General features: G+C 39.9%; 1 protein-coding gene across 3 annotated transcripts in view; it reads left to right on the forward strand.

Annotated features, from left to right (window-relative positions):
* Window positions 1-21,820, forward strand: part of LOC126479952 (ARF GTPase-activating protein GIT1) — a 223,215-nt gene that overhangs the window by 117,779 nt on the left and 83,616 nt on the right. For all 3 annotated transcript variants that reach the window (XM_050103828.1, XM_050103830.1, XM_050103827.1), the window contains exons 5-7: window positions 11,985-12,174; window positions 16,169-16,241; window positions 17,742-17,972. In XM_050103828.1, the coding sequence (XP_049959785.1) occupies window positions 11,985-12,174; window positions 16,169-16,241; window positions 17,742-17,972 (494 nt within the window). The remainder of the gene's footprint in view (window positions 1-11,984; window positions 12,175-16,168; window positions 16,242-17,741; window positions 17,973-21,820) is intronic.

Raw genomic sequence — 21,820 nt, forward strand, 5'->3', positions numbered from 1 at the left:
ACTTCATCAGATAGCAGTGGCTGGTGAATTGGAAAGCTTGCAGTTGACAGTCAATTTGTTGACCTCCCAGCTGTCGCATCCTGGCATCACCTCCACCACTGCCACTAATGTTGCATCAACTAACAATTATATTGTCACCTCCACAACTGTGACTAACACTGCATTGACTAACAGTCCTATTTCAAATTTCCTGATTCAGTGAAATGTTAAAAGGGCGAAAATATTATGGACTTCACAGGCTTTCAAAAACCGTGTTTTGTTTTCTACTACAGCAAAGCAGACTGTTTTCTTTCCTGTCATGTTCCTAACGATAATGTAGCTAGTAAGATGCAGCTTTGGCAGACCAAGACATCATACAGTATTTTTCATGGGTTAGATCCTCACTTTAGGAAAAATATTCTTGGATATCTTGAAGGGGATATTCCTTTTGAAATCTGATTTGATGAGAGCCTTAACAAGGTGACTGAGTTTCAGAAAATGAACATTGCTCGCAGATATTGGCACAGAGTTAAAAAACATGTTGAAATGCACTGTTTTTATCTGCATTTTAAGACCATGCCAATGCTGCCAATATGTAGGACGGTTTTAAGATAGAAGCTTCTGACCAACATGCTTCAGGTATCAACCGATGAACGTATTGTCAATTGGGCATTCTTGAAGGATTTGCATCTTGATCTGAAGAGTATTCATGGTGACAGTGCATCAGCTTTAATTGATATGGGATCTTGTGGTCTTCATACAATTCATGAGAGTTTCAAGAATGCAGTCTTAGACAAACTGGGGCATTGTACCTTTTCTGAGATCGATTTATAATGTATTGAAGAGAGTACCTGCAAGCTTTTGTGATCCAGCTGTGATAAATAGCAGCCCAAGACCTAGCAAGGCTAGAATCATGAATGCCTTGCAGAAATTCTCTTCACAGAATTGATTAAGTGCTAAGGGCTGTGATAAAGTTGAGAAAGAAAGTGTGCAACTTCTTAATAAGGAGATATTTTTGGATTTCTGTGCAAACTATAGACAAGAATAAATTCTTTTTGGAGATACTTACTGGATCGTGATACCAACTGTCAGCATTTGTATAGCTTTCTTCGAAATGTTCTCATTCTGAGCCATGGTCAAGATTTTGTAGAGCAAGGTTTTTCCATTAATAAAGAGTGTGTGATAGTCAACCAACAAACCAAGTCATTGGTAGCCATATATCAAGTACATGAAGGCCTATCAGCTGGAAGTGTTTTTAGGATTGACATTAACAAGAGAGTGATTCTGGACTATCGCAGCACTTGAGATCGTCGTGGTGGGGCTTTAAAGCAGAAGCAACCTAAAGAAGATGAAGCAGCTGAGAGAGGTAGATGGAAGAGGTCCATCATTCCTCATGTTAAAGAACTGGAGGCCAAATGTCATGGATACTGGCCAAAAGGGCCACTGTACTGAGTGGAATTGATGAAGAAATCACTTCTCTCACAAAGGAATTTTGAGTGGTTTTTGTTGATTGATTGGAATTGTTTATTTGACAAAATACAGAGTAGTATTATTTGGCAGAGAAAAGTTGCTAAACATACCCCAGTGCATTTCTTATTTTTTAAACTTTAATGTTATATTTACAACATACTTCCTTTATGTTTGTCTGGTATGATGCATTATCTTGCCTGGAAAGTTAAAAAAATCCTATATGGTAGGATGAAAGTGTTACCAAATTATGAAATGTAATGAAAAATGTGACTGAAAAGACCTCTCTCTATATTTTGATGTTCATTTTGCCAGGCTTGTCAGGATATGAATATGATGTTTTATACACTCTAGTTTGTCTCCATTTTTTTCCGAACTCCCTTGTAATATTTAGTGCCAGAATCTTGACCATAGCAGACAGCCCAAATAATCCATGCTAATTTAGGGAAATAATGGCCAGGCATCTTATGTGCAAGATGCAGATTGCACGCACAAAAAAAAGAAAATTTATAAAGAAATTAGTTACAAAGTGTGTGACACAAATTGATGACAAAGTATTTCAAGTCATGTATCTTAAAAACTTCATTACTCCATTTCTATCAGTTGTGAAGGGACCTCACAACAATTTTGTGGATGAACCTCTTACTTCACAGCCTTTTCTTGCACTTGTTGTTACCCACATCACTGCTTCGGTCTGTAGTGTAGTGTAGAGTGTAGGTTCATGTCCTAACCCAACAGACATTTCTAATCTGCCAGGAGGGTATGTTAAAACTGTAATCCTCTGTGCAAAGGCTGATGTATTCTGAAGAGTAGTTTTTGATGTCATCTCCGCTGCAATATTTTATAAATGACCTATATAGTTGGAGACAAAATGAGATAGTTGTAGATCAGTATTGTTAATGCTGTAGGGAATTGCCATTTCCAGCAATGTGGTACAAAGGATGTGTACTATAGTTATGAAATCTACACACCAAGCGGCAGCAGAACACACACATGAAAGGCTGTTGTGATAGGCAAGCTTTCGGAGCCAGTGGTTCCTTCTTCAGGCAGAAGGGTTGAAGGGGAAGGAAGAAGGATGAAGGAAAAGATTTGGAGAGTCTAGAAAAAGGGGTAGATTTTGGGAAAGTCACCCAGAACCACAAGTCAAGGAAGACTTACCATATGGGATGAGAAGGAAAGGCTGATTGTTGGGGTCTACATTGGATGAGATTTGAAAACCCGAGAGCTTAAAGGTGGAAGACAGGGTAATATGCAAGACAGAGATTACTACTAAAACATCATTCCCAAAGTAATGATAGTGAGAAGCTAAGTGGATTGTACATAAAAGAAGTGGGAGGGGTGGGGAAAAATATACAGAAAAGATAATCAAAGATGTAGAAAACTAAAATGAAGTGAAGAAAAGCTGAGATGGAAGAACCTATCAACAAACAACAGTACTTGCATTTTGACAGTTGCCATCCTTTCCATGTCAGACGTCCCTACAGCAATACACTATCATTCTCACCTCAGCCTTCACTACACTTAATTACCCAACCAGCCTAGTTAAAAAGCAGATTTCCCAGGTGCACCCTCCTACCACCACCTATAATAGCCCTGTAACTGGCAAAAAAATACTATCAAAGGGAGAGCCACCTGTGAAATGACACGTCAATATCAGCTGTTACATAAACACTATTCATCCTTCTATGTCGGCATGACTACCGCCAAATTATCAATTAGGATGAATGGACATAGGCAGAGGGAATATACTGGCAACTCGCAATATCCTGTTTCAGAGCGTGCTCTACAACATGACATTCATGACCTCGGTGCCTGTGTCACCTCACGTGCCATCTGGATTCTTCTCTCAGACACCAGTTTCTCAGAACACCGCTGGTGGGAACCAGCACTACGTCATGCCCTTGGTTCTCACCATCCACCTCTCCTTAATTACATTAATTTCTTCTGTCTCAGCTCTTTGTGTCACTCCGTTTTAGTTTTCTACATATTTCATTGTCTTTCCCGTCTAGCTTTCACCACCCTCTCCCACCTCTGTTACGTACAATGCACTTAGCTTCTCACTTTTATTAAGTCATGCACGATGCTTTAGTAGTAACCTCTGCCTTGCATATTACCCTGTCTTCCATCTTTAAACACTCAGGTTTTCAAATCTCATCCCCAACAATCAGTCTTTCCTTCTCATCCCGTACAGTAAGTCACCACTGACCTGCGGTGCTGGGTGACTTTCCCAAGACCTACCCCTTTTCCTAGACCTCTCCAGTCCTTTTGCTTCACCCCTCTTCCTTCCCCTTCAACCCTTCTGCCTTCCCCTTCAACCCTTCTGCCTGAAGAAAGAGCCACTGGCTCCGAAAACTTGCCTATCACAACAGTCTTTTGAGTGTGTTTTCTGCCACTGCTTACTGAGTAGATTTCTTATCTATCCAATTAAATAATTTATATCTAAAAACAAAGATGATGTGACTTACCGAACGAAAGTGCTGGCAGGTCGATAGACACACAAACACACACACACACACAAACACACACACACACACACACACACACACACACACACACACACACACAAAATTCAAGCTATCGCAACAAACTGTTGCCTCATCAGGAAAGAGGGAAGGATAGGGAAAAACGAAAGGATGTGGGTTTTAAGGGAGAGGGTAAGGAGTCATTCCAATCCCGGGAGCGGAAAGACTTACCTTAGGGGGAAAAAAGGACGGGTATACACTCGCGCGCTGCGCGCACACACACACATATCCATCCACACACATACAGACACAATCAGACATATGGTCTTTAAATATGTCTGCTTGTGTCTGTATGTGTGTTGATGGATATGTGTGTGTGTGCGCGCGAGTGTATACCCGTCCTTTTTTCCCCCTAAGGTAAGTCTTTCCGCTCCCGGGATTGGAATGACTCCTTACCCTCTCCCTTAAACCCACATCCTTTCGTCTTTCCCTCTCCTTCCCTCTTTCCTCATGAGGCAACAGTTTGTTGCGAAAGCTTGAATTTTGTGTGTATGTTTGTGTTTGTTTGTGTGTCTATCGACCTGCCAGCGCTTTCGTTCGGTAAGTCACATCATCTTTGTTTTTAGATATATTTTTCCCATGTGGAATGTTTCCCTCTATTATATCAATTAAATAATTTTATCAATAATTGATTGTTTTGGTTGTTGTACTATAGTTATGATTTGAATTGTTGTTAAAAACTCTTTATTTTCTTCCTTAACAACTTTTCAGATACTGTGTATATGATGTTGAGCAGGTAATTCAGTATTTGCTGAAAGTTACCTTCAAGTACAAATTTTAAATTTCCTATGCATGCACCTAATAAAATGTGATTACCCTTGTATACAAAGGATGAAGAATGTTCTGTTATTATTTTCATATGTATGTCTTGTTATATTACTTTAACATGTATTGTAACATCTAATTGAAAGGCAAAACTTCTGTTTAGTTTTCATGTAATCATAAGATTGTCAGTGCTTTAGATATGAAAGCAGTTTTGACGAACTTCAAATTTGTTATTGATTTTTATCTGATGAACAGTTTTCTGGCCGGCCGTTGTGGCCGAGTGGTTCTAGGCACTTCAGTCTGGAACCGCGCTGCTGCTACGTTTGCAGGTTCAAATCCTGCCTCAGGCATGGATGTGTGTGATGTCCTTAGGTTAGTCAGGTTTAAATAGTTCTAAGTCTTGGGGACTGATGACCTCAGATGTTAAGTCACATAGTGCTCAGAGCCATTTGAACCATTTGAACAGTTTTCCGCTTATATTAAATTTTTGGGCTGTGATTCGAGCAAGTTGTATGATGGTTTGATGCCATCACATATGTTTACAAGGTTTGAGTCCGTGGAAAATGTCTTGTCTTTAAAAGCACTAACGGAAGCTGTCACATGATCTTGTTATAAAGATCATAAAATAAAAGTATTCAAAGTGATGTTTGAGGTTTTGGAATGATAAATTGTAATTAAATACTGAGTTCTGTGATAAAAGTTTCATTTAAATCATGATTTCATAATATGTTATTGTCATAGCTATTAGTCAAAAAACAATTTTAGCCAAGTAAAATTTTCTGTCGACACTTTAAATCTTTGCTTTGGTAAACTTGTATTTTTGAGGGTACATCATAGACCTACAGATGTGTGTCAGTATTTGTTCTGCATTTGAAGAGGAGTGATGTTTTTGTAGCACTTGCTCGTGAGTGTTTTCAATGTAATATTCACCATCTGTGTATTTAAAAACTGAATAAAGCAACTAAGAAAGTAAGCTAACAGTAACAGACGAAAAGTTATTGAATAAATTGTTTTTGTCTCAATTTTTTTCTGATTTGGTGTCAGCAATGACAGGATTGCTGTTAACTCAGTCAGTTAGCTCATTAATAAAAACAAAAATTCTTCATCCAAAAATGGCTTTCATTTACACAACTTCCCTTTTTACTTATCCTTCAGATCATAAATCCTGTAAAGGAGACAAATTAGTGTTCATTCAAAACTAGAGGGTTAATAACACGTTTAGAAATACTGATGCCCTTATTCTTTTTGGTCATCTTTTGTCTTTACTTACCCTTGGGATCCTAATATTTGTCAGAGAAAAGTACTAAAACTTGTGAGGAAATCGGGGAATTTCACTTGGGGAAACCCTGATACATTTCTAAATGTTTTTAAAGTTTGATATTTGCTACAAATATGGTATCATTTAAAAAATTATGGGTACATCAAGCAGAAAACTAATTCTCAGTCCCATCACTGCAGAGATACCTGTCAGAGACCTTAATAGTTTGCTATCAGAGGAAGTAAGTGAGATAAAAAAATTCAAAGACTAAAGAAAGTAATGGATATTGTAATTGACTGATAAAGCTAGTATATGGAAATCACATTAAGCATGTATATTTTAGATTCTTAACATGCCCTTTTTAGTCAGCTAGAGGGTATGTACATCCACATTCATTCTTTGCAAACTATTGTGAAGTGCTTGGCAGAGGGTAAATCCCTTTGCATCATTTATTAGAGTTTCTTTCTTTATGTATAGAGTGCAGGAAGAATGATTTTGCGAATGCCTCTGTGTATGCTGTAATTATTCCAATCTTTTCCTCACGATCCCTATGTAAGTGATGTGCAGGGGAATTGTACTATATTCCTAGAGTCAGCATTTAAAGCCGGTTCTGGAAACTTTGTTAATAGATTTTATCGTTATAGTTTGTGTCTATCTTCAAGAGTCTTTCAGTTCTGTTCCTTCAATATCTGTGTGATAATCTCCTATGGATCAAACAAACCTGTGACCATTCATGCTGCCCTTCTCTGTATATGTTCAGTATCCCATAGTAGCCTTATTTGGTACAAGTCCCACCCACTTCAACAATATTCTAGAACCAGTTGCATGAGTGATTTGTAATCGATCTCCTTGGTTGACTGATTGCACTTCTCCAGTATTCTACCAATAAAGTGAAGTCGTCCACCTGCTTTATACTAGACTGAGTCTGTGTGATCATTCCATTTCATGTACCTACAAAGTGTTACACTCAGATATTTGTACGAGTTGGCCAGTCCAACAGTGACTGACCGATAACTAACTTCTGTTGCAGATATTACCCTTAAAAATATGGGACTGGAAAGTCATTGGAATGTACGTAATGGAAGCAATAAAAATAACACGACTGTTATATGAGCTATTGAGTTTCTAACAGGCACGGAAACAAAACTGGAACCATTGCTAAGCTTTCAGCGCTTCATTGGAGCTACACACCAGTACAGCAACATTGTCTTGGCTGACCACACTGTCTTGATGCTGCAGCTTGGCTGGAAAGTAGTCAGATAAGACAGTGTAGCTACGCATAAGAATGTGTATTCTATATTAGTTAGGTCTGAAAGAGGACATTGACTCAGTGCCTCATCTATATGCTAAATCTTGCCTTAATCTAGTAAAGAAATGTAACTGCAAATATTGCAGGTATAATATGTGGAAGTGTGGTTTTAAACCATAAAGTTGATTTCCCTGTGTAAACTTTAACCAGGAACATTGAAGTTACCATTTGTCATCTTCCACTGCTCACAACCTTTAGAAGAGACTTTGTCAAACCTCTCTTGTCCTCCCACATACCTCCAAACCCTGCCTTGGAGACCTGCTATATTTACCATCCCCTCAGAAATTTCCTCTCGCTACCGTACAGAATTGAGAACCTAGATAGACCCACAACACAGACATTAACCTCTCCTCCAAAAGCCTCAGTTCCACAGAAGTATCAGTCCTTTCCAAATCCCTGGCCTTTTGCCACACCCCTAAATTCAGTCATGTTGGGCTTGTTAAAGACATTCTCCCCTTCTCCTGGTCCTTACAACAGAAACACTTTTTCCCCATGCACCCTGTCAGTCAGACTTAATTCAAAAGTAACATTGAGTCCTGCCTGACTCACTTCACTATTCCACTCAAGAATATTCTACCCTTGCTGTCTCCAAATCACCCTCTGTTAACTATCCAGAATTTCCTAACCTCCCCTCACCATAATTCCCCAAATCACTCAACATGGAAAACAAACTTACATCTGCAGAAAGAACTGCAACACCACATAAAATCTGTTCCCCCCTCATAATCATACCTACTAATAAGGGCTTCGTCACTGTGTTTACGAGCTGCAGGACTCTTTTGTAGGCACCTTCTTCTTCTTCTTCTTCTTCTTCAGTGCATCTGTCTTATGACTGGTTTAATCTAGATGCTGCCCATTATGTCCTTTTCTGAGTATCACCTTTCATGTGTTTGTATGTTTGTCATCCATCATTGCAATTCTCTTCGTACCTCTTCCTCTTATCCCTTTTACTTTTCCCTCTATAATTCTTTGTTGAAAACACTTCCTACGCAGTTTATGGCTCGACCAAGATATTTTCCTCTTGCTGATCATTTCCAATAATCATCTTCCCCTGTTTTCTCCATTATATTTCTGTTATTAAGCCTGTTAATCCATTTCACATTAAGTGTTCTTCTCCATAGTTGCATTTCAGAACTTTCTAAATATCATTTGTCTTTCTTTTTAAATGTCCATGATTCACTGCTGTGTAACACTACATTCCACACACAACATTTAGCAAATTTTTTCTTCCACTCCATTGGATTTCTTGTAGATGTTAGTAACTGCTTCACCTTTTAAAATTCTCTCTCTCCCGTAGATATCCCCCTTCTTATTTCTTTTTTACGGCTTCCATTTCATGCTATTAATCTTCCAAGGTACGGAAAGGATTTTACTTATTCTATCTTTTTTCCATCTAAGAATGCTAACTGGAGCTTCCTTCTCACTTATTCTCATTAGTTCTGTCTTTTCCATATTTATTCTTATTCTATCCTCATCGTGCCTTCTTGCAGTACTCTTTAACATCTTCTGTAGCTCCTCTTCTGATTTCGCCAGGACTGCTTGGTCATCTGTATATTTTACAGTCTGTATCCTTTCTGCTCCAGTTACAGTGCTCCTCGCATCCTCTTTGGCCTTACCTATTGATTCTTGTCCTCATAAGTTGAGTAACTTCAGTGACAGTGAACTTTCTTGCCATAAGCTCATCTCTTCCATTCCTACTCTCACTTTCTGCTTTTCATCCACCACCTTTATTAACCTTCTATCTTTCCAGACTATACTAACATCACTTAAAATTCTCAGCAGTATATTCCAGTTGATTATTGAAAGCCTTCTCCCTGTCAATAAAACAAATGTACACCTCCTTGTTCATTTCTGTCACGCCTTCTGCAGTCATCAAATGCTGAAAAATCCAGGATGGAATAATGACAATATTATGAAAAAGGATAGATTGCAACTCATCATATAACTGAGATGCTGAATTGCAGACAGGCACAGCAAAAATACTACCAAACACGTAAACCTTCAGATGGAAGGCCTTCTTCTTAAATAGACAAAACACACACACACACACACACACACACACAAAAACTCGGCTCATACACACATGACGAGTGTCTTTGGCTGGCTCAATCCTCTTCGGTATCACTCACTTTACAATGTGACTAATATAACTAATTGTCCTGTAATCTTTGCATTCTTTTGTGCACTTTTAGATAACGTTACTAGAATGGTCTTCAGTAGATCTTGAGGACAAATTCCTCTGTCATAAATTCTGTTTACTACCTCAGTCAGTTCGGCTATTGAATGTGGACCCAAGACCCTCAGTGCCTCAGATATTATTTTATCACAGGCTAATGCTTTCTTTTCCTGGCGCTCCTGAATTACTTTCTCCAATTTGCATTTCAGCATCTTAGGACCTCGGTCTTCTTTATTCTTTCCCCTTTCTTCTTCTGAGACCAGTGTGGTGGTATCTGACTCTGCACTGCGTAACTCTTCCACATAATCCATCCAAACTTTCTTCTCTTCCTTTGCTATTCATACTGTCTTCTTTCCATGTTTGTGTAAAATTCCTTGTTTGCTTATTTTCCTTACTTCTCACCTTGTTAAGGATTTCACTGTTCTGTACATCTCTTCCAATTTTCCTTTCTTTTCCATTTCTTTTATTTTCTCACATTGTTTCCTCACCCAATCCTCTCTAGCCGCGTCAGTCAAGTTTCTTAGTTCATAGTTAGTTTTTGCACTGTCTTCTGCCTTCTTCTGCACTATCATTTTTCCATTTTCTGCGCTCATCCATTTTATTCAACATACTTCCTATTATCCTTTTTTCCTATTTCTTGTTGTTTTCAGCTCTCCAATTTCTATCTTGAATCCCTGTAACTTTGTATTTCTAACGGTATTCTGCTCTTCAGTGACATCTACACTTCTCCTTATATTTTCCAATTTATTTTCAACATAGTTGACGGATCTCTTTCGTAAAGTTATCGTTCTTCAATTTCTCAGCATTCCATTTCTTCATCTGACGTCTTTCCATAATATGCTTTAATCTTTGCCTAATATCTGCTACGAGTAATTTGTGATCTGTATCAGCATCTCCACTTCAAATGGGTTTTGCCTTTTTAACACTGTTTTTGAATCTCTGGTTGATAATAGCAAAGTATATTTGATATCTGGCAGTGTCACCTGGAGCTTTCCATGTGTACAATCTTTGCTGACAGTGCTTAAACTAAGTGTTAGCAATCTAGAGATCAAATCATTTACAGAAGGTTATCAGTTTTTCTCTCCTGGTTCAGATTCGGTGATGACATCTTCAAGATCTACACTAAGAGTGAAGACACCCTATTCACATACTTCAAGAACCTCAGTACCTCCCCCTTCCCAGTTGCTTCATTGGATCCTCCTCAACATAACAAACCACCTTCCTTGATGTCATCCTCCATATCAGTAATGGCCTCATTAGGACCTTCATCCACTTCAAATCTACCAACCATCAACAATACCTTGACTCCGGTAGCTGCCATCCATTTCACACCTAAGAGTCCGTTCCATACCAACTAGCCACCCACAGTTGTTGCATTTGTAGTTATGTGCAGTCCTCCTCCAAATATTCCAAGGGTCTCACTGAGGCCTTCATCGACTAAAATTACTATCCCAACCTCACCCAGAAACAGATCTCCTGTGCCTTGTTGCAACAGTCTCCTACCAACTCCTTTCCACCCACCAACCCCACATACCCACTGTTCGGCCACAAAGGAACACTCTTCAGTGACTCAGCAACACTGAAGACTGGAGCAACTGACTCACTTTCCCGCCAGGGTTTCGAGTACCTCTCATTGTGCCCGGAAATAAGAAATATCCTCCCCACCCCTCCCACAGTGGTCTTCCGTCATTCACCTAACCTATGCAGTATCCTTATTCATCCCTTCTGCATCTCTGTGTCCACCTCCTTGCCTCATGGCTCATATTCCTGCAATAGACATAGATGCAAGACTTGTCCCATACATCCTCTCACTATCACCTACTCCAGTTCTGTCACAGGCATTTCCTACCCCATCAAAGGCAGGGCATCTTTGATAGCAGCCATGTGATCTGTTATGCTGCAACCACTGTGCCACTTTCTACATGGGCATGGCAACAAGTGAGCTGTTTGTCCTCATGAATTGCTAAGATCATATTATGGCTAAGAGACAGTTGGACCACTCAGTTGCTGAGCACGCTGCCCAAAATGATGTGTTTCACCTTAATGACTTTTTCACAGCCTGTGACACCTGTGACCTTCCCACAGCAACAGCTTTCCTGCACTGCACAGCTGGGCACTCTCCCAACAACGTATTCTTTTGTTCCTGTAAGCCCCTGGTCTCAACTTTCACCAGTCCCTGTCCTCCACCCACCTATCTCCTTCCCTGCTCCCATGCCAGCACTACATATTGCTTATATCCTGCCTGTGCACCTACTTAGTCCTGTCCCCTTCTCTACTTCTCTCCCCATTCCACCTCCTCCTCCCCCCACCCCCTCCCCCCCCACCCTCCCACCCCCCACAGCATCTTGATGCTGCCCTGTCCTGTCTCCACAATATCCCTGCACACTCCCACAGGTAGCACTAGCATCTTCCCCAATCCCTACACTGCTGCACTTCCTCATCTCTACTCTATGCCTCTGTATTACCCTTACTAACCAGCTTGAAGACACAATTTTTTATGTTCTGCAGGGCAGCAGGTCACAGAGATCTGGCAGAGAGGCTAGTGGAGTGCGCATATGAACTGACAGACCGTTTGGCTTACTACTTGTGCTCTCGTCGACCTGACCATGTGGCTGGTCAGCACTACATCATACCTGAGATGGCGGATCCACTTGAGCTCTCAGAACTGTCAAAAGTTGCCCGCAAAAAGCTGCAGCAGGTATGTTGACTAACAGATGTTGTATAGCCTGACAGTAATTTTCGAATGGAAAATTTTACTTGGGAAACCGTTGCAGCTGCCCAGTTTGTGTAAATAACCATAAGTGCTACACTGAGTGACAACAATATATTGTGATGGCTATAGTATTTTAGCATCTAACAGGAGGTCAAAATTTTTCTTTAACAATACTTTAAACTGCAAAACTGTCAGTAATTACTTGTTAGTTACAGACTTATTAGGGCTTTACACACTATAACGCTAATTGGCGTGGCTGACTTCAAAATCTTAAGAAAAAAGGTAATGAAACTTCCTGGCAGATTAAAACTGTGTGCCCGACCGAGACTCGAACTCGGGACCTTTGCCTTTCGCGGGCAAGTGCTCTACCATCTGAGCTACTGAAGCACGACTCACGCCCGTTCCTCACAGCTTTACTTCTGCCAGTAGCTCGTCTCCTACCTTCCAAACTTTACAGAAGCTCTTGCAGGAGAAAGATCCCAAGTTCGAGTCTCGGTCGGGCACACAGTTTTAATCTGCCAGGAAGTTTCATATCAGTGCACACTCCACTGCAGAGTGAAAATCTCATTCTAAAAAAGGTGATGTTTAATGATTTTCTGCATTGTTTTTAATGAAATGCAATTATTCTACTTAAACACAATACTCTCCACAATGCAGTGCATGGTTACAAACATGCTCACAATGCTGCACAGCACACGAATACAATGCCAAAGAGCTCAGATTTTTTATGGAAACAACTGATGGGTATGCAACTAATATCTTTGAAATCTTAAAGAAGGTATTGTAATTTTGTAGCACAAAGCTGGAGGATCGTTTACTGTTAGTGGACTCTGTGTGATATTTCTGGATAAATAACCATTTCTATTCTTTAGGAATCATTGTTAAGCATGATTAAAACAGTTATGTTTTACGGAAACCAGAGATCTTGCCATTCATCTTTGTGAAGAAGACAAAAAACTTGTATTAAAACAGCTCAGCCCTAAAATTAGCAATCTTTGAATGATACGGATGGGTCTTAAAACGTTTGCTGGTATGCATACATTATGGGAACTGTAACCCATCAAGTGATATTAGCTGGGCTGAGCTAGTCGGTCTTTGTGTATCAGGTTGTTGTTGGCAGTAGCTCCTTTGTCAACGCCACCATTGCAGAGAATGATGTGGTTTCTGCACCTAAACAACTTAAAGGGCTGTTGTTGTTGTTGTGGTCTTCAGTCCTGAGACTGGTTTGATGCAGCTCTCCATGTTACTCTATCCTGTGCAAGCTTTTTCATCTCCCAGTACCTACTGCAACCTACATCCTTCTGAATCTGCTTAGTGCATTCATCTCTTGGTCTCCCTCTACGATTTTTACCCTCCACGCTGCCCTCCAATACTAAATTGGTGATCCCTTGATGCCTCAAAACATGTCCTACCAACCGATCCCTTCTTCTAGTCAAGTTGTGCCACAAACTTCTCTTCTCCCCAATCCTATTCAGTACTTCCTCATTAGTTATGTGATCTACCCATCTAATCTTCAGCATTCTTCTGTAGCACCACATTTCGAAAGCTTCTATTCTCTTCTTGTCCAAACAATTTATCGTCCATGTTTCACTTCCATACATGGCTACACTCCATACAAATACTTTCAGAAATGACTTCCTGACACTTAAATCTATACTGGATGTTAACAAATTTCTCTTCTTCAGAAACGCTTTCCTTGCCATTGCCAGCCTACATTTTATATCCTCTCTACTTCGACCATCATTAGTTATTTTGCTCTCCAAATAGCAAAACTCCTTTACTACTTTAAGTGCCTCATTTCCTAATCTAATTCCCTCAGCATCACCCGACTTAATTAGACTACATTCCATTATCCTTGTTTTGCTTTTGTTGATGTTCATCTTATATCCTCCTTTCAACACACTGTCCATTCCATTCAACTGCTCTTCCAAGTCCTTTGCTGTCTCTGACAGAATTACAATGTCATCGGCGAACCTCAAAGTTTTTATTTCTTCTCCATGAATTTTAATACCTACTCCGAATTTTTCTTTTGTTTCCTTTACTGCTTGCTCATTATACAGATTGAAAAACATCGGGGAGAGGCTACAACCCTGTCTTACTCCCTTCCCAACCACTGCTTCCCTTTCATGTCCCTCGACTCTTATAACTGCCATCTGGTTTCTGTACAAATTGTAAATAGCCTTTCGCTCCCTGTATTTTACCCCTGCCACCTTTAGAATTTGAAAGAGAGTATTCCAGTCAACATTGTCAAAAGCTTTCTTAAGTCTACAAATGCTAGAAATGTAGGTTTGCCTTTCCTTAATCTTTCTTCTAAGAAAAGTCGTAGGGTCAGTATCGCTTCACGTATTCCAGTGTTTCTACGGAATCCAAACTGATCTTCCCCGAGGTTGGCTTCTACTAGTTTTTCCATTCGTCTGTAAAGAATTCGTGTTAGTATTTTGCAGCTGTGACTTATTAAATTGATAGTTCGGTAATTTTCACATCTGTCAACACCTGCTTTCTTTGGGATTGGAATTATTATATTCTTCTTGAAGTCTGAGGGTATTTCGCCTGTTTCATACATCTTGCTCACCAGATGGTAGAGTTTTGTCAGGACTGGCTCTCCCACGGCCGTCAGTAGTTCCAATGGAATATTGTCTACTCCGGGGGCCTTGTTTCGACTCAGGTCTTTCAGTGCTCTGTCAAACTCTTCACGCAGTATCATATCTCCCATTTCATCTTCATCTACATCCTCTTCCATTTCCATAATATTGTCCTCAAGTACATCGCCCTTGTATAGACCCTCTATATACTCCTTCCACCTTTCTGCTTTCCCTTCTTTGCTTAGAACTGGGTTTCCATCTGAGCTCTTGATATTCATAAAAGTCGTTCTCTTAGTCCTTAAAGGGCTAAAGACACTAAATGTTTTAAACGGCCTTAGCTGCAGGTCATGCAAGTTCGTCAGATCTTCATATCACAGATGTTGTCCACAGTAAGGATACACTGGCAACAAGGTGCATATAAGCCCAGTCCTGTTGCCAGACTATACTGAGCCTTCTGTTCAGTGGCAGTTGGTCATGGTACACTAAGCCACACAACTTTTTGTGGCCACCCCACAGAAAGCACTGTATCTCAGAATACAGTTTTAAATTAACATTTTTTTTAACTGAGCACTATGTTTTAGTGTATGCATGTTGCAGGAAAGTTCCTGTAGAATGTAAATACTTTTGAATTAAAGCATTCCACTTGCTGAAAAGCAGGCGTCAATCCCATGTAGCCCACTGTCGCCACTCTCTCTTCCCAACAGTTTCCCCTTCCTCATCTCTGTCGCCCCTTCCCAATTCACGTTGCTGCTCCCTGCTGGCCACTACAATCCTGCCAGCCGATATACCTGCCATTCTTCTTTCCTTGCATTCCTAGCCAGCAAACCAGCCACCTCCGCCCGAGCCATCAGTGACCAACACCCCCGCCCCCCGTCCCTCTCCTACTTCTAGCCTCCCTCTACCCCACCACAACTAGTTCACTTGCCAAACTATAGTGTTTACACTGTTAGTTCAGCTGGCACCACGTGGGTGCATAAGTGTGTGTGCGTACGTGTGCGTTCTTGTTTTTACTCTAACCTGTTGAAGGATAGCTCAGAAAGCTAGCAGTTTTCTTTCTTAACTATTGGCAATTCAACATTTCTGCTTTTTGGTGATTGGTCACCTCAAATCTGAAAGTATTTTGGGTTATACAGATGGATCTAAACTGCAGTGGCTGGAGGTTTGCTTGCCGTATAAATGCATGGTTCTCTCTGACACCTCTACCTTCATCTTCGTTTCTGCTCTGTCTTCACAACAGGCAGGCCATTCACATCCTGGAGTCTGAGTGACATGCTCTTCCTTTTGATCTTTGCCAACAAATTGATATTTCCTCATAATTTCACAGTTTTCTCAGTTCAGTTTTCATTTTGAGCTATATGTATTTTTTTTTAAGCTAATGTACTCAATTTATTTTACAGCTGCCAAACCATGTATTTGAAGAGTTAGCAATGGATGTGTATGATGAAGTTGATAGAAGAGAAATAGATATGAGTAAGTAACAACATCACTTATAATGGATAAAATTAAAAATTAAAGTTACCTGTAGAATCACTCAAGGGCAGCAATAGCAACTATGATTACAGGAGCCCGCATCTCGTGGTCGTGCGGTAGCGTTCTCGCTTCCCACGCCCGGGTTCCCGGGTTCGATTCCCGGCGGGGTCAGGGATTTTCTCTGCCTCATGATAGCTGGGTGTTGTGTGACGTCCTTAGGTTAGTGAGGTTTAAGTAGTTCTAAGTTCTAGGGGACTGATGACCATAGCTGTTAAGTCCCATAGTGCTCAGAGCCATTTGAACCATTTGATTACAGGAACATATGATACAATGTAACCTTAAAGTTTCTTTCCTGAAGAATGTAGATTAAACAGCAGGAAGAAGGCTCATTAGTTACTCGGTATTCTGAGCTAGTTTTTAGTGTACAGTCGCAAGAAAACACAGAAATGAAATAATATTGCGTATGTACTTAGCATCAGTAAGTGCAGCTCTCCATAAAGCCAAAATGAAGTTTTACAAATGAATAATGACAATATTCCCTGCTTTTAAAACCACCAAGTGCCAAAAGTACATTTCATATGGAAGAGGTTGGAGGATGGAGCTTGGATCAGGATACTCAGAATCCACCTTGAAGATAAACTAACAGATAGGAGGAGGAAATGTGCAAAACTATTTGTATCATTTGTCAGTTGACATGTTCATAGTGTGGCTTTCTGCATTGGTACAACTAGAGTGAAACGGATTGAAAATATGAAAAGGCACATGAACTGTAGGTCTTAGTGATATCAAGCACCTAGTTAATAAGTGTTCTCTACAGCAGAGCCATGTGAGACTGCAATACTATACAGGCCATTTGGATGTTCCTACCTAGAAAATTTCTCTCTGAACTTGAGAAAGGAGAACTTACTCTCTAATGTATCCTCTCATCATGTCATCCTCATCTGCCTTTGTCTGTTGATATTCTGTAATATATATTCCCCTATTTTATTCTGTTTATTATACTTCCCTTTTATCATTCTTTACCCTTATCATTTTCTTTTCATCTATATCCATCTGTCTTTGCCACCGTACTGGCTCTCGTCCTCTCTTATTTGATGGAGACCTCTTGACAAGGGTTCTGACTTACTTGCAATACTCCTCCAAAATCTTCCAACTGTTTTCACTACTGAAGAAGGAAATTGTGTGGTTTTTGGAAGTTGGAAGTACTACTGCTGTTAATTTGTGTTTTTCTATCAGCTCTACAAGGAATTGCAAAATCTGAAAGTAATCCCATCTGTTTTTCTATGACTATAATATATTTGTTAATAGAAGTTTCTGTTTTATATAATGTTGTTTATGATTCATGAAGGTTGCTTGTAGAACTTAGATGATACTATTTTTAAGAAGTTGCTTCAAGAGAGACATTAAATTGCAGATGGTTACTAAAATGCATAAGAATAATTTGCTGTACCATTTGTGTTCTAAATACATCAATTTTGTGTTTTCTCCTTTCTTGTTCAGTTTGGCTATCATCTCATCGAGGCAGTAATGCGACAGTGCCTGCTGATTGGTGTTCTGTGGTTCCTTTCCTCCCAGTGAATCCAGAATACTCAGCGACACGTAATCAGGGTCGTCAGAAGTTAGCCCGATTTAGTGCCCGTGAATTTGCTACGCTTATAATAGATATATTAGCCGATGCACGTCGACGGCAGAATAGCACTGCCACAACGTCTTCACTTGTGATTTCACAAGGTAATTCAATTGGAGATCTTTTCTTTTGTATGAGAATAGTTCATATTAATGTTGACCTTACCTTATTCAGACAAGAAGGAAAATGAAAGTAGCAACTTGTGTTAACAGGGCAAATTATTAATTTGCTAGTTTTCCACACAGTCAGTGAAATATTTTGTTATTTTACTGTGAGAAGTCATTGAACATAATGTAAATTTGTAGTGAAGGTAATTTTAAAGTAGCTTCAATGTTTAATTGAGTTGATAAACAAGCTGTGTATTGCTGACATATTTAGTTTTCATAAATCAGTTTTTCATGGTGGTTACAAATCTGAAAACCATTGTGCACTATGTTATCAGGTTTTGAAGATATTGGCAAAATTTTATTTTCGTGGAATACCGTGAAGCAAAAATTTTTCAATTGCTTTTGGTTTTTTTTATGCAACACAATAAACTACTGGTGAAATTGTCCTGTGGGTATGATTTTTGCATACATCGAAAAATTTTCAAGTTTAATTATCATCAGTAGGGGTTGCATCTGTGCACAAACATTCTGAAAGAGTTCAATATGATGCTATTTCTTCTCCATTACCAGCACCACTTGCAGGTACACTGTTCATGGAAAAGTCCAAGAAGCCAATGTTCTTTAATCTCCTTTCAATGACTTTGACACTGACTACCAACATGTTGAAGATATTAATCTGATAAATGATGCAGAACTTTGCAACCTTGCATGACATCTAGTGATAATAATAAACCATTGAGAACTGCTAGGTTCACCTCTTGTTGAACTTCATTTGCTTGCACTAGATTTGATTACTTCACATTTCTGACCCCCCCCCCCCCCCTCCACACACACACACACACACACACACACACACACACACACACACACACACACACACACACACAGAGAGAGAGAGAGAGAGAGAGAGAGAGAGAGAGAGAGAGAGAGAGAACTTTTGTAGCAAATCTTTGGGAGTGGAACCCAGCGATGAAGTGTGGTGTGTGTTCATTGATTCATCTAAGATGGGGCAGTATTATTCTACTCCAGAAACAGATATGCTTTAATGTAGTTGTTGTTTTCACCATGCAAGGACCAGTCAGTACCTGGTATATAACCTGCCATCTGAAAGAGATATAAAATATGGAAACAGATGTTTTATTTGGGAGAGGAGGTAGCAGAGAAGCGACTTCACCCCCCCCCCCCCCCCAAAAAAAAAAGTGTTATTTACAAATTTACAAGAACAGCAGAGTTTTCAGGAAAAAATCTCTCACGAAAAATACAACTTAGTATTTGATTATAAGTTGGGATAGATAAATCAGAAGATAATGAAACACTAAACTGTTAGCATTAGTACTGGAAAGGCTTGGATGTAGTGTAAATGAAGGATGGAATAATAAACTGTGCTGTTGCATAAGAGTAATATCAGTTCACTTTCACATGTTACTTACTACCACATACACCATTATCAATTTAGAGTTGTTGTGAAGTATAAGTAATTAAGGTTTTCAGTATATCCAAATAATACAAAGTACATGCACGATGTATCAGATTTGATCTGTTGGAAAAATGCAAAGATGAGATTGCTTCATTACTGTGCAGCCAAGTTATTGCTCAGTATTTTTACTGCAGTTACCTTGTATTCTCTGTAAATAGTAAACTAAGTACAATGTATTTAGTGGATAAAGGCTATATAGATGAAAGTTATGGCATATATTGGGCTAGAAAGTTTTTCATATTTGTGTATACCTGTGAGAAAAACATACTACTAATTTATGACCAAGGTTGTGCCCACTTCAGGCAATGCCATGTCAGACTTGATTGATATTTTATTTTTTCTGGGTACCTACTACAAGGATATGTCCACAGCCATGTGAGTGTCTGACAATGACCTAACGTGGTAAGTGGCCAATTATGCTGAATAAAGTATTTATTTTAAGTGAACAACTTGTGTGGAAATGTTTCTTCATGAATCAATTTATCAAGGTTGTGGTTCCTGACAAGAAGAAATGATTTTTTTCTCTTACATAGGAGTAGCTATTACAGGGCTCTGTGAATTTAGAATGCATTATATTTTACTTGTACAACTTGTCGTGTTACCGCACAGAATTACACTATTAAAAATATTCACTAAATTAAAAATGAGTTTTGGTGTTTTTCTGAATTTCACTTACCCTGTTTTTAGTTCTTGATTGTGTGTTTGCAGATGCATTTAACAATTTAAAGATTCGTAAAGATAAAGAGGCAGGGGTTGCCTAACTCATCTCCTGAATTAACTTACATGTTTCTTTGTTAAGTTTGTGTTCATTTTATCACCTAGTCCTGTTGTGTAACATTCGGGAAGTCCCTTCCTTTCATATTAAGTGCTCCAACAAAGAGTAATATTTTCATTTGAACAGTTTTCATCATTTCCACACAAAGTTCCTCATCCTCATACCTTTGTGGTTTATAAGAAACAGTTCTGTCCTGTTGTTTGCTCACTAAATATAACATTTCTATTGACTAAGTTTCATCTGGAAGCTGCCGTAAAGACATACATGAAAGAAAACATCCAGAGCCTACATTTGGCTCAATCAACACAAATTGAAATACCTTTAACATTACTCACCTGCTGGTCTGTGGGTTAGAATAGGCCCGAGGTATTCCTGCCTGTTGTAAGAGGTGACTAAAAGGAGTCTCACACTTTTAGGATCTTATGTGATGATCCCATGTCGGATTTGACCTCCATTCTTCTAAATTTTCCCGAAGAATGAGCCAGTTGAGGAAGGGCACCTTAGACGGTGCATCGTGTCCATCAGGGGCTGAGACCTCTTGCACCCTTCGTCGATGTGGATCTACACTTCCGCTCCTCCTCCAGCCGTTGGGCGAGGTCACCCTCCTGGGTGCATTTTCCTCCATCCACAGGGCAGTATCGTTTTCTGCGCTGACTATGATAATGGACTTGTTTGCTTGTTTGCACTTGATATCCAGCACAGTAGCCACTCCATTGTGGTGCGGTCGCCATATTCCCTGTTGGTTGTAACACCCTGACTAAACAGGAATCGCTCTGCTGATGCCTGCGCTGTAAACTCCCCACGTATGCCAAGGAGTAGATGCCCATCCCCCTGGGGCATCGGGACTTCCAGCAACGACCACCCCCTTTGCTGAGGCTGGGTGGCGCCTGTGGGGAGGGCCCCTGGTAGGAGTGGGTGGCATCAGGACAGGTGACAAGTCATGAAGCATAAGTACATCATCTCTTGCTGGTGGTCCGCCACCAGCAGTCTCTAAGTGGTTGAGGTCTAACTACAATGCAAAAAAATAAGACCCCAAATTGTTCCCCTCCCTGTCCACACCATGGTAGGAACGCCAGGCTGAGGATGGCAGTGAAGCTTATTCGCCCCGGTAACTTGTATGTACGAGAGTTGATGGGGAATCTTTCATGTCAGTGAAGCCTCAGTTTTTTGTGGAGCATTTAGAGGACAAGTTTGGGGAGAGGTGGAGGGCGTGCCCAAAATGCGGTCAGGGTCAGTCCTTATAAAAACAGCATCTTCTGCCCAGTCACGGGCATTACTCACCTGTGACAAGCGGGGGTATGTTTCTGCTTCCATCACATCCCATAAGAGCTTAAATATGGTCCAGGGTATTATACAGAGGGGTTCAAAAAAAATGTATCCACTGTTTAAAAGTCCATAACTGGCAAACTAATTGATGGAGTTGTCTCTTCTTTGGTAGTGTAATAGTTTGTAGTTCCGGCAATCGCCACTCAAACATTGTAGCGTTGTTTTGTTTTGTCAGATGACTGTTGTCAGATAGTCAGTGTTTTGTTCTTAGTTGCACCTAGTTACTCAAGGAAACATGGCTGGCACAAGGCTTACATTCGATGAAAG

This window comes from Schistocerca serialis, chromosome 1 (assembly GCF_023864345.2).
Source record: "Schistocerca serialis cubense isolate TAMUIC-IGC-003099 chromosome 1, iqSchSeri2.2, whole genome shotgun sequence".
Lineage (NCBI taxonomy): Eukaryota > Metazoa > Arthropoda > Insecta > Orthoptera > Acrididae > Schistocerca > Schistocerca serialis.